This window comes from Chiloscyllium plagiosum, chromosome 38 (genome assembly GCF_004010195.1).
Source record: "Chiloscyllium plagiosum isolate BGI_BamShark_2017 chromosome 38, ASM401019v2, whole genome shotgun sequence".
NCBI classification, from domain to species: domain Eukaryota; kingdom Metazoa; phylum Chordata; class Chondrichthyes; order Orectolobiformes; family Hemiscylliidae; genus Chiloscyllium; species Chiloscyllium plagiosum.
The window spans coordinates 9,938,633-9,965,883 of record NC_057747.1 but is presented as its reverse complement, the minus strand read 5'-3'; the positions used below and the strand labels follow the sequence as shown (position 1 = coordinate 9,965,883).

At 42.4% G+C, this 27,251-nt stretch overlaps 1 protein-coding gene across 8 annotated transcripts in view; it reads left to right on the top strand.

Annotated features, from left to right (window-relative positions):
- Positions 1-27,251, top strand: part of ptpn20 (protein tyrosine phosphatase non-receptor type 20) — a 414,663-nt gene that overhangs the window by 135,863 nt on the left and 251,549 nt on the right. For all 8 annotated transcript variants that reach the window (XM_043678810.1, XM_043678805.1, XM_043678807.1 and 5 more), the window contains one exon: positions 22,962-23,040. In XM_043678810.1, the coding sequence (XP_043534745.1) occupies positions 22,962-23,040 (79 nt within the window). The remainder of the gene's footprint in view (positions 1-22,961; positions 23,041-27,251) is intronic.

Genomic DNA, 27,251 nt, shown 5'->3' with positions numbered 1-27,251 from the left:
GGCTGAACAGGCTGGGGCTGTTTTCCCTGGAGTATCGGAGGCTGAGGGGTGACCTTATAGAGGTTTACAAAATTATAAGGGGCGTGGATTGGATAAATAGGCAAAGTCTTTTCCCTAGGATCGGGGAGTCCAGAACTAGAGGGCATAGGTTTAGGGTGAGAGGAGAAATGTATAAAAGAGACCTAAGGGACAATATTTTCACAAAGAGGGTGGTATGGGTATGGAATGTGCTGCCAGAGGAAGTGGTGGAGGCTGGTACAATTGCAACATTTAAGAGGCATTTGGATGGGTATATGAATAGGAAGGGTTTGGAGGGATATGGGCCGGGTGCTAAAAGGTGGGACTTGATTGGGTTGGGATATCTGGTCGGCATGGACCGGTTGGACTGAAGGGTTTATTTCTATGCTGTACAACTCTATGGCTCTATGATATCTGGTCGGCATGGAAGAGTTGGACCGAACGTTCTATTTCAGTGCTATGCAACTCTATAAATCTATTTATCCCTCAGCTACCATGACAAAAACAGATACCCGCCGGTCACTCACCCCCGTTCGATGTGGGACCTTGCTGCCTGTGTACCTACATCGCTAAAGTCACTGTTCAGGATGACCTAAGGTTGTGACAGATGGCACACGAGTACAGATCTTTCTTTCTACATTCCAAATGGACAAATGACATGTCCAATAGTAAAGGCAATCTGCTTCTAAAAAAGCTGAAGTTCACTTGAGTGCAGCACAGAACAAAGGAAATGAAAAGGATCTTTCCTTTCTTGAACATTTACTGTTCGTGCACCTAGTCTTAAAAGCATTGAAAGCTTATCTGGATTTTAAAATGCACAAGAGAGCTTGATAGGCCAGTTATGCTTCAAACTTTTGCAGGCTAGCATTGTTTAAATGGATCCTCTGTTAAATCAGTAGTTTCTTACAATATTATATAGAACATCACAATAAACCTAACATTCAGTGAACTGAATTTCCCTGACCCAAATGGTTGAGTTATGGAGTCATACAACACGGAAACAGACCCTTCCGTCCAACCAGTTCATAATCCCAGTCTAAACTAATCCCACCTGCCTGCACTTGGGTCTCTAAACATTTCTTATTTATGTACTTATCCAAATGTCTTTTAATCATTGTAACTGTACCCACACTTGCAGCCGCAAGTATAATTGAGGAAGGGTTACACCCGAAATGTTGACTTCTCCATCTTCTGATGCTGCCTGGCTTGCTGTGTCCTTCCAGCCTCCTACTTGTCTAGCAAGTATAACTAAGGCAACTAACTCCACATCTCCAAGTCTTGTCATCTTAGTTTAAGAAAATATGCCAGGGTTCACATCTCTGCAACGGCAAGTTCAACGTTCAATGGAGTACACCGACAACAGAATCTGGACAGCTCAGCTCATTACTGGAGATAAACTGAAATCTGAAACAGCTACTCTACACAACTTTGGCCAAATCTTGCTTTTGTTTTCAATCAGCACATTAGCATGCAGCAAGGACAAACACATTTATTATCTTTACCCAGCAAGAATGATGAGGCACAGGGAATCACAGGGAATTGCTTTAGCAATTAGTTTTGAAATTATTATTAACTGTTCAATAAACATTGGCTTTCCCCTATCTTTTAAACCAGATCATTACGAAAGTCCTCTCTTCCCAGCATGACCTCCAACCCCATCCTGGCTGTTTCACTCTGATTAAGGCAAGAGCCTGGGAGAAAGGTACATTCTTCAGTCTGATTGTTTGTCTTCTTCCGAATGATAATCTATCCTGACAAAGTTAGTATTCTGAAGGACGAGTAATGTATAGGCAATGATTGCATGAGTCACACTAACTAATTTAAGATGGTGATCCAGGCCACGATTCCGCTTCTGAAAGGTTGCAAGTTTCTGATTAGTCAGTCTGTTCACACTTGTCTCTTTGTCTAATGTTTACACTAAACGAGCACAAGAATATAATTACCGATCCCTCATGACTCCTGTAACATTGCAGTGAGAGCTCTATTGTCGACTGCTTTTGTACAATGCTGCACGGCATTCATTATCTGACAGGTATGTGCAGGTGATTGAAACTAAAATTGACTCCAAAGGTTTGGAACAATTTTAACTTGCCTCGCCAGTCAGGCATTGACACGATTGGTTTGCATTCAGCCTGATTTTATCCATATTGAAATCAGTATTGGGGAGGGAAGGGGAAAGGGAGAGTTCGAAATCTTCCCACTTTTCCTTTTAACTCCAATTTTGGTAATATAACTGGTCTATCCCTCTCTTCATTTCTCGCGCCTCACTTGATATTAAAGCCACCCACCCCAATTAGAGTCATAGAGACGTACAGCACAGAAATAGACCCTTCGGCCCAACTCGCCCATGCCGACCAGATATCCTAAATTAATCGAATCCCATTTGCCAGCATTTGGCCCACATCCCTCTAAACCCTTCCATGTACCCGTCTAGATGCCTTTTCATGTTGTAATTGTACCAGCCTCCACCACTTCTTGTTAATTTCACAATCCTTCAATCGGGTTGATCCAAGTAACTTCACAAAAATCTAAACATGCCTCTTGATGTTCTGTCACAACGACTGCAGCCCAGGTTTTACTGAGCCAAGCTGCAAAGTTCTTCTGATGGAAGAAGAACAGTAAGACTATAAGCTACTTGACAGAGCAGATGGAGAAAGGTTTCTCCCTTGTGGGAGAGACTAGGACCAAAGGACACAATCTCAGTGTAAGGTGTCCAACATTTACAACAGAGATGAGGGGGAATTCCTTCTCTCAGAAGGTTATGAATCTGTGGAAATGCTTTACCACTGAAGGATGTTGAAGCTGTGTCATTAAGCCTATTCAAGGCTGAGGTAGGTAAGATTTTTAATCAGTAAGGGAATGCAGGAAGGTGGATCTGAGGATAGTCAGATCAGCCATGGATGTTATTGAATAGTAGAGCTGATGGGCTGGATGGCTGTGTTGAGCTCCTGGATGTTTTCAATCAGTCTGTTCAGAGATGGTATTACACACCTCTGGAACAGGTAGGACTTGAACCCAGGCATCTCCTGGTTCAGAGGTCAGGACACTACCTCTGTACTACAAGAGCCCCTTCCTGCTGCACATATGTTCTTATTAAGCCTGTTAGTTCAGGGCCTAATGACTGAGAGATCCAGATGGACAAAAGGATGCTACACCAACCCAATCAGGAATTGTCCATGCACTAAGAACACACATGTTCAAGGGCTAATGGGTTAACTATATGCAATTGATGACAGACAAATTCACCTGTCTGTCAGAGAAGCACGTTTGCATGCCACAAATGAGATTAGGTTCAAGGACGACTGGTCAAAGTGAAGGCAAAGCCAAGAACTAGCTTCACATTTCGACTTCAAAGTTACATGATTTATTGTACATGAATACTAAATACTGCTGCACATAGTAATCATAGATATACCAGAGTCCTCATAGCTACATTAGGTAAGGACTAATCTATCATGTGTTCATGTTGATGTATTTTCAAGACGGTCTTATTCTAGTGTGCACTTTAGTCTTATATATGTGTTCAGACTCCCCCTACACTATTATTTACGCTCAGTGATGTGCAGCTCTGCAGGCTCCTGAAGCCCTTGAGTAACTAATGGCTCTGTCTCTGAGCCTGAGGCTCTGGTTCGGAGCCCCATCTGAGATCTTGTTGGGCACAGAGGGTGCATTTGTAATGCAGGCAAACAAGTTGATGATCAGACTCTAAATCCTTTCAACAATGGCAGGCAGTAAAAGCAAGAGAAATTCCTGGTCCTTCTCATGATAATATAAATATTGGAACCTCAGCCATCATCACCATAGATACAGATTATAACATGTATGTACAAATGCACATTGCCACAGCTTAAGCTTATTTCGACAGCATCCTCCCAATAGATTAACAGGATTGTGCATTGACTCTCTTTTCAATTTGTCAAAATTACTTCTCCAGTGAAAGTCAGGGAAGGGAGTCAAGGGGAAAAGGCAGGAGAGTGGAGTTGAGGATTATCAGATCTCATTGAATAGCAGAGCAGACTTGATGGGCTGAATGGTCCACTTCAACTCCTGGATGTTTTCAATCAACCTGTTCAAAGATGTTGTTACACACCTCTAAAGCAGGTGGGAACCCAGGCCTACTTCTCCTTTACATCTTGTGGTTTTGTGTCCATTATGTTGTGGATGTTGGAACCAAAATGTGAAGCTCCATTTATAGGAAATCAGCTATTTGCTCCTTTCACTGATTTGCAGAATGTGGATATCACCGTTTCAGCCAGTATTAATCGCCAGTCCCCAGTTGCCCTGGAGAAAGTGGCAAACTGCCTATTGAACTTCTGCAGTATGGTATTGGAACAGGGAAAATGAATATTTAAATAAAGATCTATCACTGTTATAAGCAAATGCGTGGTACGTTGAAACACATTGTAAATGTGGAGGTAAAAACCGTTAACCCACTTAAAAACTACTTGGATCTGCATCTGAAATGCTGGAAGCTGCAGACCAGGTACTAGCAGCTTGGATTATCATAGACTCCCTACAGTATGGAAGCAGGCCATTCTGTCCATCAAATCCACACCAACTCTCCAAAATACATCCCACCCAGCTCAACCCCCGCTAACTTTATCGCTGTACTTCCCATTACTAAGTCACCTAGCCTGCATATTCCTAGACACGATGGATAATTTAGCATGGCCAATCCACCTGACCTGCACAGCTTTGGATTGTGGGAGGAAACCTGAGCACCCTGAGAAAACCCATGCAGACACGGGGAGAATGTGCAAACTCCACACAGAGAATCACCTGAGAATTGAACCCAGGTCCCTGGTGCTGTGAGGCAGCAGTGCTAACCACGGTGCCATCTCAGAATGGGCAGTTAGTTTTACTTCTCAGACAATGCAGACACAGTAGCCTGACTGGCCTCGTACTGTGCTATAATTTTTCTATTGTTCTGTGGTATCTTACTTAAGCAGTGGGCCCAATAATCCCTAAGCATTTGTAATGAATTTAGCATGGCCAATCCACCTGACCTGCACAGCTTTGGATTGTGGGAGGAAACCTGAGCACCCTGAGAAAACCCATGCAGACACGGGGAGAATGTGCAAACTCCACACAGAGAGTCACCTGAGAATTGAACCCAGGTCCCTGGTGCTGTGAGGCAGCAGTGCTAACCACGGTGCCATCTCAGAATGGGCAGTTAGTTTTACTTCTCAGACAATGCAGACACAGTAGCCTGACTGGCCTCGTACTGTGCTATAATTTTTCTATTGTTCTGTGGTATCTTACTTAAGCAGTGGGCCCAATAATCCCTAAGCATTTGTAATGTAAAAACAAAGATATGGTATATGTGGGGACTGTTCTGCCCATCAAATGCCTCTTTTCTCGTACACCTTGGATAATCTACCCTGCTCCGAACCCTGTTTTAACAGATCTCCAAATGATGAGCCGCCATAGAAAATGTCAGTGCTAAACTAGCACATCAGAAACTGGATTGGAGCACTCACCCATGACAGTTTGTTCTTTGTTGTCAGTGCTTTAGGAATGAACAGAATGCCACCGTTGGAATTGCATGTCGTGTGCCCGTGTTTGTTCTGGTTACTATGGACACAGTGAATTTCCAGTCTGCCTGGGCATGTCACAGCTTGTCCATCTACAATATGAGGCAAACATTGAGCAGCAACAAGACCCATTGTGGCTGGTGTTGTTGCATACATTGCCTTGAATTTACTGGGCTCTTTAAACACAATGCAAATAAATTTGCACGTGGCATATTAAAACATCATTAAGAATGATCTGAGGCGAACTGAATTGCTGGGTGACCTTTTCTGCCCTTACTCTGAGGGTATGGATGTGGGATTTGTGAAAAAAATACTTTGACAGATCTAAACATTCTCACCTCAGTTGCAAATAAAGCCAATTGGTTTGTCTTCTGGAGGTAAATACCATATCTCATTAACAGTAAACAGCGTCACTTGCTGCTAATTACTGTAACCAAGCTCAGTCAAAAAGTCAGTGTTAAACATAGCAGTCCACTTTGCAGAGAAAATGATTTATTTAGGAATATCTTGGTGTCACCTGGTGCCTGTTGGCAGCCATGGACACACGTGGCGATCATTGTGTGGCTCTCAATGCTCCACCACATCTGCCCTCCTCAGATGCATGGACAGTGGCACTCTGAGGTGGGCACATGTAGCTCCAACTTCCCTATCCCTCCAAGCCCACCTCTGGGTGCCTGCTCACGTGTCATAGAATCCCTACAGTGTGGAAACAGGCCATTGGCCCAACAAGTCCACGCCAACCCTCCAAAGAGTAACCCACCCAAACCCATTCCCCTAAATTTCTCCCTGACTAATGTACCTAACCTACATATTCCTGAACACCATGGGCAATTTAGCATGGCCAATTCACCTGACCTGCACATCTTTGAATCGTGGGAGGAAATCAGAGCAAACCCACACAGACACAGGGAGAATGTGCAAACTCCACACAGTCGCCAGAGGCTGGGATTGAGCTACTGTGCTTGCTTGTAAAGACCATATTCCCAATAGCTACACTAGGAGTGAAGGTGGTTTGGTTGAATCTGATGCAGAGATTATTGTCTAATTGTAATGCTGTTTGTGGCTTATGACTAAACCCACTTTAAAAAAAATCATTTATCCTGTGTTTCCACAAGGTCATTCTAACCCCCATTGGCCACAGCACCAGAATCAGAATGACTGAATTATTATGGTTCAGAAAGAGCCTCTATTGGTCTCTATTGGTTCTCCCAGTCTCCACCTTGTCCTCATATCCCTGCACATAATTTCTATTCAAATAACCATCCGATGTTCCTCTTTAATCCCTTTGTTTGAACCTACCTCCCATTTCCAGTCAGTGCATTCCAGACCCTAAGTACTCACTGAGTGAAAAATAATTTTCTCACATTACCTTGCTTTGTTGCATATCCCTTTAAGTCTTTGCCTTCTTGTTCTTGTTTCTTAATGGGCAGAAACAGTTGACTGTGACAACACAGGGTAAACCCTCCTGCTTAATTTAAAACCAGCAACACAGAAAAGATTTATCCCGTGCTGTAATCTGTAAATATTCAACTGGCCAAGAACTATTTCAAATAGAAATTAACAACTTTATTTCTTAAAGTATAATAGAGAATAATTAACTAAGCACTATCTACAATTTCTTCCTCTAACCTCTCTTTTACCTTTCTTTCTATAATACTCGTTAGATAAAACTCCCAATTAAGATTTACAAACTTGAGAACTTCTTATCTCAAATCTCAGTTCTTCTGTTTGAATCTTCCTGTGGCTTCTTTTCTGCTTTTTAGGGATTCTGCATCACAGGGTTCTGATTGATAAAGGTACGATAAAGATTTTTCAGGCAGTCTTTTACCTGCTAGGGCTCGGCAATTCTCCTGTCAAGTGTTCAATTTTCCCTGGTCTTATACCCCAGAGCATTGGACTGTGTCACCGGCCTTTAAAATTGTCAATTTATTCAATTCAAACTTGATCGGAATTTGGCATTTTTGGGGAATAATTTAAACTGACCGGCCTAATTTGAATCTGTTTTTTGTCGTTTCCAGGCAACCAGCTACTCCTATGGCTGGAGCACATGTTATATTGTGTCTTATTGAGAATTCTTGGTGTAGTCACTGGTAGCTTTAAAGATATAGTTTTTGCTCTCTCAAACGATATAATTCACCCACATCTTCATAGCAATTGTATCTGCTACTACCACCTTCCCTAGCAGTGCATTCCAGGCACTTACCACTCTCTGTTAAAAAACTTACCTTGCGCATCTTGTAAGGTCAATATTGATCATAACTGTTTTCAGAGGACAGTGACAAATAATAGGTGTCCAACAGATGCAAAGAAAAGCATTAGGTACCCAGAGCTGTGTAGCTCTGAATTCAAATCCCATTTAGTTCACACCCCGCTTGATTATTTCATATCTTTTGTAGGGAGATGTAGAGTTAGAGTTTCATGAATGTGTGGTTAAGCCTCTGAGTTAAGCAGATTCATCACTATGATCTTCGTGGATCATGTGTTTCTGTTCTGCTAAGGCATCAGCCTGGAGCTTTCTGCTCCATTAGGTAAAAACAATGACTGCAGATGCTGGAAACCAGATTCTGGATCAGTGGTGCTGGAAGAGCACAGCAGTTCAGGCAGCATCCGAGGAGCAGTAAAATTTACGTTTCGGGCAAAAGCCCTTCATCAGGAATAAGGGCTTTTGCCCAAAACGTCGATTTTACTGCTCCTCGGATGCTGCCTGAACTGCTGTGCTCTTCCAGCACCACTAATCCTGTTTTCTGCTCCATTGCCTTACTTTCATGATGGTATAACCATAAATATTATTGGATTGGTACATCATGCTTTGAAATTTGCATCACATGTAGACAGAATGGTTAAAAAGGCATTTAGCACTATGCCTTCATTGTTCAGACAAGATTAGAGTGGTGCTGGAAAAGCACAGCAGGTCAGGCAGCATCTTCGGTTGCTGCCTGACCTGCTGTGCTTTTCCAGCATCACTCTAATCTGGACTCTGACCTCCAGCATCAGCAGTATTCACTTTCGCCTCATTGTTCAGATATCTGAGTCTAGGAGTTGAAACATCATATTGAGTTTATACAGGATTTTGGTGAGGCCTCTTCTGGAGTGCTGTGTCCAGTTCTCGTTGCCCTGTTATAGGAAGGATATTATTAAACTGAAGAGGGCTCAGGAAAGGTTTACCAGGAATAGAGGGGTTGAGATTTAAAAATAGACTGGAAAGACTGGGAGTTTTTTCACTGGAGCATAGGAGGTTGAGGAGTCATCTAACTGTGGTTTATAAAATCATGAGGGGTACAGAAAGGTGAATGGCAGATCCCTTTTCCGCAGAGTGAGGGATTTTCAAGACGAGAGAGCATATTTTTAAAGATGAGAGGGGAAAGATTTAAAACAAAACATGAGGGGCCACTTTTTTACACAGAGAGTAATTCATGTGTGGAATAAACATCCAGAGGAAGTGATGGCTGCGGATACAGTTACAACATTTTAAAGGTATTTAGATAGGTGCTTGGATGGATATGAGCCAAACACAGGCAGTTGGGACCAATTTAGTTTAAGATTATGGTCGGCATTGGCTGGTTGGACTAACCCATGCTGTATGACTGTATGACTCTATGGTAGTAAGAAGCCTGGCTAAATTTGTACAAACAAGAGTACAATGAAACAGCTAGTGTTAATGGATGAGTAATCAAAATGATATGAGATCCTAATCTGTCCATTTTAAATATTTGCACTTTAACATCAATTCTGAAATAAAACAGTTTCAATTAGACCACACAGCCACCATATTGGGAACTGTGGCATAGTGTTATTGTCACAGGAGTTGGTAATCCAGAGACCCCAGATAATTTTCTGAGGACATGGGTTCGACAGCCACTGTGGCAGCTGGTGGAATTTCAATACCTTTAGTAAATCTGGAACTGGCCAGTAATAGTGAACATGACAACGTTGTGTTGCTTAAAAACCTCATCTTGTTCAATAATGTCCCTTAAGGCAGAAAACCTGCAATTCTTACATAAGTGGTAGGAGTTGGCAATTCAGCCCCTCAAGCCTGATCTACCATTTAATTCAACATGACTCAGCCTCAAATCCACTTTCCTGCCCACTCCTCATAACCTGGGGTGGCACAGTGGCTCAGTGGTTAGCCCTGCTGCCTCACAGCACCAGGGTCCCAGGTTTGATGCCAGCCTCAGGTGACTGTCTGTGTGGAGTTTGCACATTCTCCCCATGTCTGTTGTGGGTTTCCTCCGGGTGCTCCGGTTTCCTCCCACAGTCCAAAGATGTACAGGTCAGGCAAATTGGCAATGCTAAATTGCCCATAGTGTTAGGTACATTAGTCAGAGGGAGATAGGTCTGGGTGGGTTACTCTTCGGAGGGTCGGCATGGACTGGTTGGGCCAAAGAGCCTGTTTCCACACTGTAGGGAATCTAATCTAATCCTTTTTGGACTGTTGGAAGAAACTAGACCACTCGAAGGAAACCCACGCAGATATGGGGAGAATATACAAACTCCACACAGACAGTCGCCTAAGGCTGGAATTGAACCCGGGTCCCTGGTGCTGTGAGGCAGCAGTGCTAACCACTGAGCCACCATGCTACCCCTCATATGACTCCAGACCCACAAAAGTATAGTTGGTTGTTGACTTCCCTCTAAACCAGCAAGCCATTCAACTCCAGGGCAATTAGTGTTGGACTGGAAATGTTGGTCTTGCCAGCAAAACCCACATCCCATGAAAGAATTTGGAAAAGAGAACCCAACTGGTACATTGGTGGCCTCCTTCACAATTGACGTTTATGTGACACCAGAGCCATCCCTGAGTATCCATACTACACAACTCTGTGGCCTAAGAAAGTATAAGCTTCATTACTGTCAGGAGAATCCATAGGTCAATAAGTTGGAGGCTGATGAGCCATGCTAACAGCATGGATTCAGTTCCCATATTGGCTGAGGTTACCATGAAGAACTCTCCTTCTCTACCTCTCCCCTTGTCTGAGGTGTGGTGACCCTCAAGTTAATCCACCATTAGTCGTCTCGCTCTAATAAGTGAGCAGCCCACGGTCTGGTAAGACTGGGGCTTTTAAATGCTAACTGATTGAAAACAGGACCTTACTGACAAAAATATAGTGTCTTTTTTTTCACATTTCCTTTTGAGCCTTGTACCCGTTTCTGGAAGAATTAGTGTTTTGCTTCTAATTTTCTCTCAAACGAGAAATCTTTGCTCCATTTTGTTACCAGCAAGTGGTCGCCAACAAAAAAAATGACCAAGACGTATCACAGTTACATGGTCAGCTCTGCTATCTGAGTGATCCAATGACGTTTGCCTTGATCCCTAGTGACAGGCAGAATAAGATAAAGGAAACCATTAGTCGAAGTACCATTACAGACAAAGAGAAAATATCTTGGTCCATTCCAACTTCATTTCTCATTGAAAATCCAAGACAATGAGGATCCAGCTCCCTGGTTTCTGCATTCCCATTTTTAGTTTGCTGTAATGAACATTTGGATTTCCACTTGACCTAATGGTCAACACAATCTCATTGCATTATTCATTAAACAAAAGTTCAAACAGTCCAAATGAAAATAATGAGTCCTGTCAGATTTGGAAGCCAGTAAGTAAATAAAATATTCTGTTATGTAATAATAATGAAGGGATGGCTCTACGTAGTTACATTAGGTGAACAGATTTGGTAAAATAAACGCAGTCCTGTTGCTCCATTTTTGGAAAGAAACATTTTTATAAGAGCTATACTTCCAACATTTCCTGCCATATACTCTGCCAATGTAACACTGTAGCTCAGTCACTCTGCTCAAGTCACCTTGAATGGTCACCCTTATCTGTCCACCTAAATTTTCCCAGAGAACACACACACTAGATCGGCCTTGGATCTACTGAACCAAGCAGCAAGAGTTGGAGTGAGTAAATTGTGAGGTCAAGACCTACATTGAAAAATGTGGTGCTGGAAAAACACAGCAGGCCAGGCAGCATCCAAGGAGCAGGAGAATTGACGTTTCGAAGATAAGCCCTTCTTCAAGACCTACTGTCAGATATCAGCTCACCATGGCTCTTCCAAATCCATGACCTCCAAGGACAAAGAAGGACAAAGGCAGCAGACACATGACAACACCATCAGCTTCTGAACAACTCACCATCCTGACTTTGACATCTACCATCATTCTTTCAATATCACTGGGTCAAAATAGAATTTTAGAGTAAGGAAAGGGGCTATTCGACCTATCTTGTCTGTACCCGGCTCCCAAAACAGCTACTTAGCTAGTTCCACTCTTACTTCACCACTTTATCAGAGAACTCCTTCCCTAATAACAATGTGCGTGTATCAATGTGGTCAGCAGTGGTTCAAGAAATCAGCTCACTGCCACCGTCTCAAGGGTATTACAACACAGGGTAAACCCACCTGCTTAATTTCAAACCAGCCACACAGAAAAGATTTATCACGGACAGTAATCTGTAAAGACTTGAGTGACCAAGATCTTTGTAAAGTAAAAATTAACAGCTTTATTTCTTAAAATAAAACATTGAATAATTAACTAAACACTATTTACAATTTCTTTCTCTAACTTATTTGTTACCTTCCCTTCTATAATACTAGTCTGATAAAACTCCCAATTTAGATTTACAAAACAATACTTCTTATCTCAAAGCCAGGCAGCTGTAGGTTCTTGTCTTCAGATCTTACTGTGTCTTCTTTTCTCCTTGTTAGGAATTTTGGTGTCACAGGTTATTGATCAAAAAGGTACTTTTAAGAGAGAGCTATTTCCAAGCAGTCTGTTTCCATGCTGGGCCATGGCAGTTCTCCCCTCAATTGTTCCATTTTCCCTGGTCTTATACTCCAGAGCATCGGAATGTGTCATTGTCAGTGTATTCAATACAAAATTGATTGGAGTTTTTTATGCTTCATTTGTTATGATTGGCTGAATTAAAGTTTGTTTTTGTCTCCAAGAAACAAACTAATCAAGTTGTTTGATCCAGTGTTACATTGTTACGTTTTTGAGAACACTTAGTGCTGTGTCCGGTAGTTCTGATGCTTTTAACTCTCTTAAAGGTATACCCACATCTTCATAACAAGGGTCGAGCAGCAATAGACAACAAATGCTGCCCTGGCTAACAATACCTGCATCCCATGAAAGAACAGAACAAAGTCAGCAAATAATCGAGGCTGATACTTCAGTGCAGTGCTGAGGAGGGGAGGGAGGTTTCTCTGCATTCCCAGAGCTGCTTTGAAGTGAAATATTAATTGGACATCCCGGCTTTCTGCTCAAGGAGTCACATGTAATTCAATCCATTTATCTGATTCACTCTTTGTGGGACCTTGCAGTGTGCAAATTGGCTGCCATATTTGCCTACAAAACAGTGTCTACAGTTTAGAAAGTATCTCTCTGACTGTGAAGCACATTCAGATGTCATAGAACCATACAGCATGGAAACAGACCCAGTCCATGCCAACCATCTTCCCAAACTAAACGACTCCCACCTGCCTGCGTTTGACCCATATCCCTCCAAATCTTTCCTGTGCCTGAATGTATCCAAATGTCTTTTAAAATTGTAACTGACCCTGCATCCACCACTTTCTCTGGTTGGTCACTCCACATACAAATCATTCTCTGTTTAAAATGTTGCCCCTTATGTCCTTTTTATATCCTTCTCCTCTCACCTTAAGAATTTGCCCCCTAGCTTTGATCTCCCAGGCCTAGGGAAAAGATCCTTGACCTTCACTTTATCTAAGGCCCTTATGATTTTATAGATCTCAGTCAGGTGACCCTGAAACTCCAGTGGAAAAAGCCCCAGTTTTTCTAGTCTGTTTTTATCTCTCAAACTGTTCATGCCCAGCAACATCCTGGTAAATCACTTCTGAAATCTCTCTAGCTTAATAAAATCCTTCCTATAGCAGGGCAGCCAGAACTGGGCACAGTACTCCAGAAGAGGCCTCACCAACATCCTGTACAAACTCAACATGACGTCCCAAGTTCTACCATCAAAGGTCTGAGGCTCAAGACAGATTGAATATAATAGTGGGCAGACAAGCAAGTGAGACCTTGAACGTGACAGTGCAAATAATGAATTAGTGTGGCTCAAATCTTAGCAGGGCTTACACACTTAATGGTAAGGTCCTAGGTAGTGTTGTTGAACAAGGAGAGTTTGGAGTGCAGGTTCATAGCTCCTTGAAAGTGGAGTCGCAGATAGATAGGATAGTGAAGAAGGCGTTTGGTATGCTTTCCTTTATTGGTCAGAGTATTGAGTATAGGAGTCGGGAGGTCATGTTGCGGCTGTACAGGACATTGATTAGGCCACTGTTGGAATATTGCTTGCATTCTGGTCTCCTTCCTATCGGAAAGATGTTGTGAAATTGAAAGAGTTCAGAAAGGATTTACAAGGATGTTGCCAGGGTTGGAGGATCTGAGCTACAGGGAGAGGCTGAATAGGCTGGGGCTGTTTTCCCTGGAGCATCAGAGGCTGAGGGGTGACCTTATAGAGGTTTATAAAATCATGAGGGGCACGGATAGGATAAATAGACAAAGCCTTTTCCCTGGGGTGCGGGAGTCCAGAACTAGAGGGCATAAGTTTAGGATGAGAGAGGAAAGATATAAAAGAGACCTAAGGGGCAACTTTTTTAATGCAAAGGGTGGTACATGTGTGGATTGGGATGCCAGAGGAAGTGGTTGAGGATCGTACAATTGCAACATTTAAAAGGCATTTGGATGGGTATATGAATAGGAAACGTTTGGAGGGATATGGGCCGGGTGCTGCAGGCAGGGCTAGATTGGATTGGGATATCTGGTCGGCATGGACGGGTTGAACCGAAGGGTCTGTTTCCATGCTGTGCGTCTCTATGACTCTATTCCTCTAGAAAAGGGATGAAAGAGTTCATGGGAGATAGTGGAGGAAGAGAACAGAGAGTTAAAGCAATAAAGGCTGATAGCCACCTCCAAACTCTGGGGCAACAGAAAATAGACTGTAAGTTTGAAAAATACCTGTGTGTCACTTCACATCAACAAAGTGACAGGAAGTAAGGCACTTGCATTTATATAGCATCTTTCACGATCTCAGGATGATCTAAAGTTCTTCACAGCCAACAAAGTACACTTGAAATGTTATGACTGTAAAACACCAAGATCACTAAACAACTCTATTAAAACGAGGACCTAAACACTGACCCCTTGTTCCATGTGGAAAAAACAATAAAATGTCACTAACAATTAATGGAAACTAGTGCTTCTAGCCACTTAATCTCTGTCTGAGTCTTGGAGTGCTGAATTGATTGGCCTTTACAAATCTTAATTTCAGTGACTAAAATGAAGAGATCTATGGACTTCACCCTTTGCTGTTACACTCCCATTGGATCATGATCTTAAGCAACTCTGCACCTTGTCAAAAACACCCAGTCCCCAGGGTGTCAAGGAGAATGAACAAACTGCTTGTGCTGATTTTAAACAATCTGTTCACGACATTCAGTCAGTCATCTTCTGATACAGTAATGGCTCACAACAGACAGAATTACAGCTTGAAACAGTTTCACTGTGCTGCCTGTGAATTTCAGATTCAACTCTGTGCTGTGTGCATTCTGTACCCGGTGTTTCGGTCAATTGTGTTATAGAGTTCCTCTTGATCGTAACTGGGTTGTGGGAGTAGAAAGCCTGAATGGATTTGAGGACTGCGCTGATTTTAACATTTAATAGTCAGCTACCCCTCACTCCCTCAGACTGATAAGAAGGTCTAAAAGGAGATTTTAATGCTCATCTTATCTAATTAGTATCTCTCGATTCTGGTCAGCAGGAGTCTCCAAGAGTCAAAGCACTACAAACCATTACAAAGTAATTACAGCACAGAATCAGGCCATTCAGCCCAACAGATCCATGCTGGTGTTTATGCTTCACATGAGCCTCCCACCCTCTCTCCATTTAACTCTGCCAGCGTGTCCTTCTATACCTTTCTCCCCTGTGCCTTTTTAAAGACTTCCCTTGAATTTATGCTGTCAGCCACTCCACGTTGAAGTTCTACATTCTAACTACTCTCTGAAGAAGTTTCTTCTGAATGGTCTGGTGATTGTGTATTTGCAACTATATTCTATTTATGGCCGCAGAAATGGGTGTACCTTCTCTATGTCTAGCCAGTCAACTCTGTCATGATATTGAAGACCTCTAATAGGACAGCCCTCGGAACTTGTCTCCTTTTTAAGAAAGGACAGCTCCCCTCCATCTGTTCAATCTTTCCTGATAGCTACAGTCTCTCAGGTTTGGTATCAGTCCAACAAATCCTTTATGCGCCTCCTCCATTGTCCCCCTTTCTCTACATTGTCATTTGATTATAGAGACCTAAGGGGCAACTTTTTTCACTAAGAGGATGGTGCGTGTGTAATGAGCTGCCAGAGGAAGTGGTGGAGGCTGGTACAATTACAACATTGAAAAGGCATCTGGATGGTTATATGAATAGGAAGGGTTTAGAGGGATATGGACCAAGTGCTGGCAAATGGGACTAGATTAGGTTAGGAAATCTGGTCGACATGGACGAGTTGGACCCAAGGGTCTGATTCCATGCTGTACATCTCTCTGATTCTATGACTCTAATTGTGCCGTGATGTTTGGGTGCGAAAGATGGTATATAAATGCAAGCTGTTTCAAGTCAAAGCCAAGGTTGTGATTGGCAAGGGGATCCTTTTTTCTACATTGTCATGTTAATTGTGCAATTGTGCCATGATTATTGGTTGTGAACCAGTTGCCTTGGAAGGAACCTTGTCAGTGACCTGACTTGACGTAGCCAGATCGGAACCAGGTTGTAAATGTTTTCTACTTTATCCCCAGGTTCTACAGCATTCCCAGTCATTAGGTCAGAGGTGGGGAAGGGTTAAACTGAGAACAAGGGCTACCCTGAATGCACACAGCACAGTGCTGTGAGAGGCAAATCTGAAATTCACAGGCAGCACAGTGAAACTGTTTCGAGATGTAATTCTGTCTGTTGTGAGCCATTACTGTATCAGAAGGTGACTGACTGAATGTTGTGAACAGATGGTTTAGAAGGAGCACAAACATTCTTCCTGACACCCTGGGGACCGGGAGTTTTGACAAGGTGCAAGAGTTGTTTAAGACCATGATCCAATGTGAAAGTGACAGTGTAACAGGAGCAAAGGGTGACGTCCATAGATCTCTTCATTTTAGTCAGTGTACTGAAATTAAGATTTGTAAAGGCCAATCAATTCAGCACTCCAAAGCTCAGACAGAGATTAAGTGACTAGAAGCACTGATTTCATTAATTGTTAGTGACATTTTATTTTTCTTTCCACATGGAACAAGGGGTCAGTATTCAGGCCCTCATTTTATTAGAGTTGTTTCAAGATCTTGCTGTGTTACAACAATGATTACAATTCAAACATACCTCATTGGCTGTGAAGAACTTTCGGTCATCCCGAATGCTGCTACATAAATGCAAGTGTGTTTCTTTCTGCGGCTCAGTTAATGTGAAGTCTCACACAGGTATTTTTGAAATTTACTGTATATTTTCTGATGACTCAGTGTTTGGAGGTGGTTGTCTCACTCACTAGTTTGCCCACAGTTGTGATCAAACTGCCTTGAGCCCACTCAGTTACATTGCTTCCCAGATTACTGCATGGAGAAAGTGAGGACTGCAGATGCTGGAGATCAGAGCTGAAAATGTGTTGCTGGAAAAGCGTAGCAGGTCAGCAGGTCCTGAAGAAGGGTTCATGCCCGAAATGTCGATTCTCCTGTACCTTGGATGCTGCCTGACCTGCTGCGCTTTTCCAGCAACACATTTTCAGCTCAGATTACTGCATGCTCAAGTTTAAAGTTCTTGCTTTGTGTGCAATATGATTTTTGAGAAGATTTGTAGCTCAGGTTGGGGTTCAGGTTGTAAGTTTGCTCACTGAGCTGGCGTTTTTAGATGTTTTGTCACCATGCTGGGTAACATCATCAGTGAGCCTCTGGTGAAGCATTGGTGTTCTGCCCACTTTCTGTTTATGTGTCTTGGTCTCTTAAGGTGGGTGATGTCATTTCCAGTTCGTTTTCTGAGAGGTTGGTAAATGGGGTTCAAATCGATGGTTATTGATGGAGTTCTGCTTTGAATGCCAGGGCTCTAGGAATTCCCGCGAGTGTCTCTGTTCAGCTTGTCCTAGGATGGATAGCTGCAGTCCTCATTTTTTCCCAGCTGAAGTGGTGTCCTTCCTCGTCTGTATTTAAGGATACTAGTGACGGTGGGTCATGTCTTTTGGTGGCCAGTTGGTGTTCGTGTATCCTGGTGGCTAGTTTTCTGCCTGTCTGTCCAATGTAGTGTTTGTTACAGGCCTTGCATGGTATTTTGTGAATGACATTTGTTTTGTTGGTTGCTTGTACAGGGTCCTTCAGGTCCATCAGCTGCTGTTTAAGTGTGTTGGTAGGTTTGTGGGCTACCATGATGCCAAGACGTCAAGGTAGTCTGGTAGTCATCTCCGAGATGTCTTTGATGTATGGTTATGTGGCTAGAGTCTCTGGGCATGTAGTGTCTATTTGTTTGGGTTTGTTGTTTAGGAATTGGTGGACTGTGTTTATCGGGTACCCATTCTTCTTGAATATGCTGTACAGGTAATTTTCTTCTGCTGCTCGTAGTTCCTGGATGCTGCAGTGAGTTGTGGCCTGTATAAATAATGTCCTGTATTGTTTTAAACTCCCTGTTCTCCTCCTCCACCATCTCCCCCTGAACTGTAATCTCTTCTCAATTAGTGTAATGACCCACACTAATTCATTATTCACACTGTCACATTCAGTGTCTCACTCGCTAGTGATCAAACTGCCTTGAGTCCACTAAGTTACATTGCTTCCCAGATTACTGCATGCTCAAGTTTAAAGTTCTTTGCTTTGTGTTAAATCATATCTTTGTCTCACTCCTCCAGCACTGTCACCAATTCTGGAGACATGTCCATCCCTGCTGTCCTGCTATTGGTGACCATGACTTCAACCTTTGGAATGCCCTTCCTCAAATTCATCACCTCTCTTTTTTATTTCAAAACGCTGTTTAAAACCTCTCTTTTTAATGACCAGTTTCATGGCCACTTCTAGTATCCCCTTTACCTCAATGCCAGTGTTTGTCTGATTGTATCCAATGCAGCACCTTTGGATTTTTACTTATGTTAAAGGTGCTATAAAAGATGCAATTCATTGTTGTTATCATTCAAGAGACTCTATTTTTTGCGAACAAATTGTTTGGGAATGTTTTTGTTGGTTTGCTTGTAAAATGGTAAAGAAATGACAAAAATGTCATTGCATTTGGTGGTTTTCCCATTAAAATGATGGACGGCTCTTTATAATTCATATGATTCTCACATGGCGGGGGGGGGGTTTGGTTGGTTCAGTTGGCCACGTGACGAGAGTACGGTGCAGAACAAACAGTGTCAGTGCAATCCCTATACTACCTGTGCCTGCTCATCTTGCCCCATGCTTGTGCGGGTTATCTGTGGTAATGAGTAACCCATCATCTCCTTTAATGGAAGGAGATGCCTATGTGGACTATGGCTCCTTGCCTTACTACTTCTCAAATAATAAACATGCATTTATCAAGTAGCTATAGTTATAAATAAAATATTCATATAGAGAGTCACAGAAACAGACCCTTTGGTCTAACTCGCCCATGCTGACCAGATATCCTAAACTGATCTAGCCTCATTTACCAGCACTTGGCCCACATCCCTCTAAACCCTTCCTATTCATATACCCATCCAGATGCCTTTTAAATGTTGTAACTGTACCAGCCTCCACCACTTCCTCCGGCAGGCTTGTTCCAAGCACGCACCACCCTCTGCATGAAAAAGTTGCCCCTTAGGTCCCTTTTAAATCTTTCCTGAAACCTATGCCCTGTAATTATGGACTCCCCTAAGATTTTATAAATCTCTATAAGGTCACTTCTCAGCCTCCAACTGTGCAGAGAAAATAGCCCCAGATTATTCAGCCTCTCCCTATAGCCCAAACCATCCAAGCCTGACAACATCCTTTTAAATATTTTCTGAAGCCTTTAATAACATCATTCCTATAGCAAGGAGACCAGAATTTAACACAGTTATCCAAAAGTGGCCTAACCAATGTCCTGTACAGCTGCAACATAACCTCCCAATTCCTATACTCAACGCTGTGACCAATAAAGGCAAGCATACCAAATGTCTTTTTCACTTCCCTGTCTACCTGCAACTCCACTTTCAAGGAATTATGTACCTGTGCTCCAAGGTCCCTTTAGTCAGCAACACTCCCCAGGACCTTACTATTAAATGTATAAGTTCAGGTGGCATGGTGGCTCTGTGGTTAGCACTTCTGCCTCACAACTCTAGGTACCCAGATTCAATTCCAACCTTGGGTGACTGTCTGTGTGGAGTTTGTACATTCTCCCCGTGTCTGTGTGGGTTTCCTCCAGGTGCTCTGGTTTCCGCCCACCATCCAAAGATGTGCAGGTCAGGTGAATTGGCCATGGGAAATTGCCCATTGTGTTCAGGGATGTGTAGGTTAGTTGCATTAGTCAGGGTAAATATAGGGTAGGGGAATGGGTCTTGGTGGGTTACTCTTCGGAGCGTCAGTGTGGACTTGTTGGGCCGAAGGGCCTGTTTCCACACTGTAGGGATTTTCTGAAATCTATTCTATGATAAGTCCTGCCCTGGTTTGCTCTACCAAAATACAGCATCTCATGTTTTTCTAGATTAAACTCCATCTGCATCTCTTCGGCCCAAATATGCACAATAGTTATCAACAACACAAAGAGTGAAATGTCCCATTGAAATACTCAGGTCATATTATTGTTGCTCAGCTTGCAGATGACGCAAAGTTACATGGAGGAACATGTAGTGTTGAGGAAGGAGGAAAACCGTAGAAGGACTTGGGCAAAGACGTGACAGATGGAATACAACTGGGAAAGTGCGGTTCAGTAGAAAGAATAGTGGCTATTTTCTAAGCAGGGAAAGACTTCAGAAATGTGAAGCACAAATGGACTTAGGGTTTTAGTTCAGCACACTCTTAATGTTTACACGTAGGTTCAGTTGAAAGTAGGAAGACAAATGCAAGGGTATTATTCATTTCAAGAGGGCTAGAATACAAAAGCAGGAATGTACTGTGGAGGCTCTATAAGGCTCTGGCCAGACCGCTTTTGGAATATTGTGAGCAGTTTTGAGCCCCGTATATAAGGACGGATGTGCTGGTGTTACAGTTTGATAGTGAGTTTGGTGGGATGGAACAAAATACTCTACAAATTATGTGATACTAATTAACAGGTTTATTGATGGTCTTATATCTATCTATCTATCTATCTATCTATCTATCTATCTATCTATCTATCTATCTATCTATCTATCGCAGTGCTGAGTATATTAACAGGTAAATTGATATATTGAGATAAATATACATATGTACATTAATCAGTAAATATGTGAATATATATGACAGTGAATGTATATTAAGCAGGAAGCTACTGAGGAATATTAGAAACACATGCAAATTAATGAGTGCTGAAATTCATTTTCGACCTTTTCACCAACAATTATCCCCACCTGCCGCTGGTTGGGGAACCTGTTTTACCACAGCTGGTCTAGAGAACTTGGGTTCCTGGCCCCATTCACAATCCTGGTCACAGTGATGTCCCCATATTAATATGTTTCTGAATCTAAGATGACACGCTGTAGCATCATTCTGTGGTAGTTTCAGGTACTTTTCCAGAATTCCCTTGTGTTGAAACAACGTGTTCACATGGCCCCATGTGACGGCTCATTAAGAGAGTGCCCACTGACAAGTTTGTACATTTCAGTCAAAGCAGGCTGGTTTCACACTGGGCCTGTTTTCTAGTACATTCCCACTTTATTTCAATCGCTCCTTGCCATGTATAATTAACCCTGAACGATTAACCCGTAATAGTCTGATTTGATGATATCATTGTTCAAGCCTCCTCCTACAGAGGGATTCCAGAGAGATTCACAAGAATGATCCTGGAGATGAAGGGTTTGTCATATGAGGAGCAACTGAGGACTCTGGGTCTGTAATCAATGGAGTTTAGAAGGATGGGGTGGGGGGATCTGATTGAAACTTACAGAATGATGAGAGACCTTGATAGAACGGGCACGAGGAAGATGTTTCCACTTGTAGTAAAGGCTACGACCTGAGGACACAGACTTAGAGTGAAGGGATGACCCTTTAGAATTGAGATGAGGAGGAATTTCTTCAGCCAGAGGGTGACGCACCTGTGGAAGTTATTGCTACAAGGCTGTGGAGGCCAAGTCATTGAGTGCACTTAAGATAGAGATAGATGCTTTTCTTGATTGGTAAGGAGATCAAGGGATACGGGGAGAAGGCTGGAGAATAGGGTTGAGAAATATAATAGCCATTATCGAATGGCAGAGCAGTCTCAATGGGCCGAATGGCCTAATTCTGTTCCAATATTTTCTCTCCTCACAGTATTTGTCAACCATTGAAAGTAACTGTGACAACTCAACCTTTGAGCTATGTCTCCGAGTCATACAGCAAGGAAACATACCCTTTGGTCCAACCAGTCCATGCCAACTATACTCCCAAGCTAAAGTAGTCCCACCTGCCTGCTTCTCGTGCATATCCCTCCAAACCTTTTCTATTCATGTACTTAGCCAAATGTCTTTTAAACATTGTAAATGTACCCATATCCACCACTTCCTCAGGAAGTTCATTCCACATCCGGACCACCTTCTGTGTCAAATATTTGCCCCTCATGTCTTTTATAAATCTTTCTCCTCTCACATTAAAAATGTGCCCCCAAGTCTTGAAATCCCCCATCCTAGGGAAAAGACAACCCCTCATTATTTTATAAAGTTCAATAAAGTTTCCTCTCAATCTCCCAGGCTCTGGCAGTTTGTTCAAAGGCTGACAGTCTTGGACTTTGGGGAACATTGATAAACTGATGGTGTTTTACTATCATGGTCCTGTAACATCACGTAAATTCTCAAGTGTATTACAGCCTCCAACACAGTTCCAGATGTCTGTTACCTCTGTGTTGATGCAGCCGATATAAGAAGCAGCAAGGCATAGCCTTAAAATGATTAGCCTCTCTCCTGCTGACTAATGAAGGAAGATTAACCGTATTATCCTCCAAGCTGAACAGGTTGCTATTTTTAGTTTTACTTTTGTGACTGCATAGCTCAACTGGATGAGGACTTCGCCACTAGCACTTTACATTCGGATACAAGACCCTTGGAAGGTACAGTGACCCACCCCCATGCACAGTAATGCACCTGGAAAAGGAACAGGATTCTTGTCAACACAAGAGAAATGGAGGCCAACTCTTTTCCAAGAGCATTATGACCTCTGTCATTTTTCAAATTGCCTTGCGTGGAATTAAGCGCGCTGTCTGATGGCGGAGAAACCACATGTCCCATTTCTTGTCATGACAGAGTGTTGTGGCTTTGCAAATAATTGGATTTGTGTTTTTAGGGAGCTGGCATCAGCAGAAGGTTTGGCGTGCAGAAAACAGGAGTTCCCTGGCAAGTCACTGTCAAGCCCCAACAGACAGGTAACTCTGCCAACGGACAACCATTTCATTCTCTTTTAGGAATAGCTCTGCATTTTTGATGAAAAAAAAGCTATTTGCATCAGAGCTAAGTTGGAAGAACCTCCTTCCATAGAGTTGATTTTCATTCTCCTTCAAATTGATTGTCACATTAATTTTAATCATTTGATTTCTGTCTGCATTGGATACAGTCAATTACTAATTAATTTACAATGGCTTTTGATTATCAGATATATCTATTTGGTTGAATTTTAATTCCAACATCGGGAAACAGGACTGTGCTGTCCTCAAGTTTTGAAAAAAATGTCAAAAATGTTGGTGGATTTTCTGAGAGAGTTGTTCCTTAGCAGTTGAAAATTCCAAGATTTAAAAACTCACATGCTTGATTTTGAATCCTCCCATGACCTCATCCCTCCCCATCTCCATCCAACCTTAAAGTCCTCTAAAGACTTTGCGTTGCTGCAAATGTTTGGCCTATCATCCGTCCCTGACTTTAGCTCAGAATTAGAGACTGTGCGTTCAGCTGCATAGGTCCTAAGTTCTGGATTTCCACTCTTCACCTTTCTGCCTCTCATGCTGTCTCTCAATTCAAGATGAGTCATGGAACTAGTGGCTGATACAGTGGCTTAGTGGTTAGCATGGCTGCTTCATAGTGCCAGGGACCTGGGTTCAATTCCATCCTCCGGCAACTGTCTGTGTGGAGTTTGCACATTCTCCCTGTGTTTGCATGGGTTTCCTCTTAATGCTCTGGTTTCCTCACATACTCCAAAGATGTGTAGGTTAGGTAGATTGATTGTGCTAAATTGCCCATAATGTGCAGGCTAGGCAGGTTACCTATGGGAATAGGAATGGTGCTGGGTCGGATGCCCTTTGAAGGGTTGGCATGAACTTGATGGGCTGAATGGCCTGCTTCTATACTGTAGGGATCCTAGAAGGATAAACATCTCCCTTTGACAAAGTTTTGGCCTGATACCTCCTCATATGATGCAGTGCCAACAGCCCATTTAGCACCATGACACATTTCACTACATTAAAGGTGCTTTGTAAATACACTTAAGGTTGACACTGAGCCCCTCACTCACACTGGGAAGAGAAATGAGGAGATAAGCTGAGCTGTTGTATGAATCAATCAGTGCCCACATAACATCCTGCAGCTCTATCAACAAATATGTACTGTTCAATCTTTGCAGAGACTTAGATTCAACAGCCTCCTTATTCATCTGTACAAAAATGTATTCTCAGGCTGTGTCACTGGTAGGTCTGGCATATATTGTCATCACTTGTAGCCCTGAGGAGCTGGTGGTACCTTCTGTTATTTAGATAACGAGCAGATATACAGCATCATGTTCATATAGCATAAAAATGTGATGTGTAAGACGTATGTACAATTGAAACGTTAGAACATGTGTCGTAATAATTCCAGAAATAAATGTAATAATTATGCACATGTATTAAATCATATCAGCATATATTAAACAGCACAATAATCTCATTTTTAAAAAAAATGTTTCGGAATGTTTACCAGCCTTGATTGCCCGTCCCAAATGACCCTTCAAAAGTTGGCAGTGAGCCATTGTTTTTAGAAAATAATGTAACAGGAAGAACTAAATCCAGTAAAAAAAATTTCAAAGGGTGACTTGACCATGAAACATTAACTCTGATTACTCTCCATAAATGCTACCAGACCTGTTGAGCTTTTCCAGAAATTTCAGAATTAAATCCAGCATTTGATCGCAGATTAGCAGTATTTCTAAGCAACAAAGAACAAGTGTTGAGAAACATGAGAAACCCAAATAAGAGCCTCAAACACGTCAGTCTTTATGTTAACTGATCTGATATTTTATCCGAACATGGATCAATTATTAGAAGTGATTCAAAATTGAAAGTCTAAAAATGGAAAAGTTGCAATTATATTATTAAAACTGTGTGCAGATATTTCTTACAAGCAGAAATGTGAAGCATTTTATTGTATGTAACAGAAAGTGTCAGGAGTTAGTTTTGACCATCAGAAATATGAGCAGGAGTAGGCTATTGGTCTTCACAAGCCTGCTTCACCTTTCATTGGCTCTTTTCCAACTCAAACAAAGCTTCCTAAACAATCCTGGAATTCCTTGTTGTCTTAATGCCCATAATTCTATTAGTCTGGATTGAATTTGATCAAGAATTGTGTATCTCTCGCCACCTGCACAAGAAATTTCCTCACAGTCTTTTGAGTTAGGAAATTTCTCCTTATTTTCATCCTGAATGACTAACACCCTATTTGGAGTCTGTGACTCTGTGTCCTAGACTGGAAAGCCAGGAAACATCTTTATAGATCTATCTGTCAAACACATTAAACATTTTATTTCTTGCAATGTTACCATCCTTCATTCTTCTAAACTCAAGGGAATATTGGTCCAATTTACTCAATCTCTCCTTAAAGGACCATCCCCTCGTCCTTGCAATCAATCTCATGAACTGTGAGAGCATTTTAAGGAAAGTATAGCATTCCTTGGGTAAAGAAACCAGTACTGTACACTGTGCTCCAAGTATTACCTCATCAAACCTGTATACAAATTACAAATGGAAGACCAGAGAGTCAGGGTTTGAACTGAAACTAATGTCTTTATGGGCTAGGGTGGTTCCAGACATAGGTTGATAAATGGGAAAGAAAATGGTGAAAGAAAGAATAGTATTCAGCTTGAGTTGATTAAATGGGAAGAAGGCTACAGCAAAGTGTGACAGAAAACTATTATCAAGGTGTCATCTCTCTTTTAAAAACTGTTGCCCTTAACCAATGTACAGGGTGACCCCCGTATCCACAGAATCATTTCCCATGGTTTCAGTTAGCTGCGGTTTACCGCAGCCCGAACATATTATTGAGAAGCGTCTGGAACCAGAGGTCAGGAGGCTGCCGGGAAGGTATATTTCCCATGTAAATGAATGGGTTCAGTCCTCGCCGCGGTTTCAGGCTTCCGCGGTATGGGGTGGGGTGGGGGGGAATAGGGGGAGCGGCTACTGTACTTTATTATAATGCAGACTTACACAGTGGCTCTTCAAACCCTTTAACTCCCAGTCAATCTCTTTGCTTACTGTTGTATTTTTATAATGTGGATCTGTATCATCCAGTTTCTATGTGAGCAATGAATTTGGTTTACAGTGCTTTAACACGTTGACTCCATGCTTTAGATCGACAGCTTTATTTTCTATTCTCTGAGTACACAACCAGGCTTGATTAACCAAACACAGTGACAATCAATAGTAAACAGACTCAACCAATCAGACACAGAAAATGTTGAACATGGCATTTACTTTAATGTGAACCTCTCCTTTTATGCTTAACTGGAAAAGGAATCTGTTCTCAGTCTTCCACTTCAGTTCAGCGATATTTAAAAAGAAGGTTGTTACAGGTTATGCAGTCTTACTCGATTTCTGGAGGAGGCCTCTTTGGTCCCTGTGCAGAGGTATGGGCCTTGAATAAGCTACATTAAGCCCAGTCCAAAACTCTGAATAAAACCAATCGGTAATGGGGCCAAACATGGAGAGGGGATTGGCTGCTAATGGAAAAGCTGGTTTAAAAACAGGTCTGGCTAACATGGATTGAGACTCAAGCGTTTCTTTTTCACTCATGGGACATGGGTGTCAATGGTTGGGCTTGCCCATCCCAAGTTGCCCCTTAAGAAGATGGTGGTGAGTGCCTTCTTGAACTGCCACAGTCCACCTGCCCTGGGTTGACCCACAATGCCGTTTGGGAGAGCTAGCATCCCTGCCAGATGTTTTAGGATTAGGTCTCACTCCGGAGCTGTATGTAGATCCGCAATGCAGTTAGGGAGGGGAATGTAGAGTGGAGCTGCAAGGTTAAAATTGGGCCCGGTTGGAGATAAGAAGGCTGACAACTTGGTCTTTGTGAAAAGGACTGAGCGGGAAGTTGCTGCAAAAATACGATATAGGCCTGATAGGTTTTGACTTCATGAGCGGGCTAGGCAGAATAGATAGAGAGAAAAACTGTAAAAAAGAAACAGTGAGAGGGCACAGATTTAAAATGATGTGCAAATGAAGCAAAGGTGATCTGAAAAATACCTTTTATAGTCGGTGAGTAGTTGGGGGATGGAACGCACTGCCTGTGTTGGAGACAGGTTGAAGTATGCAAGAGGTTATTGGGTGGTCATTTGGATAGAAATTACGTGCAGGAGTACAGGAGGAAATTGGCAGTAAGTAAGAGAGCCAGTGCAGAC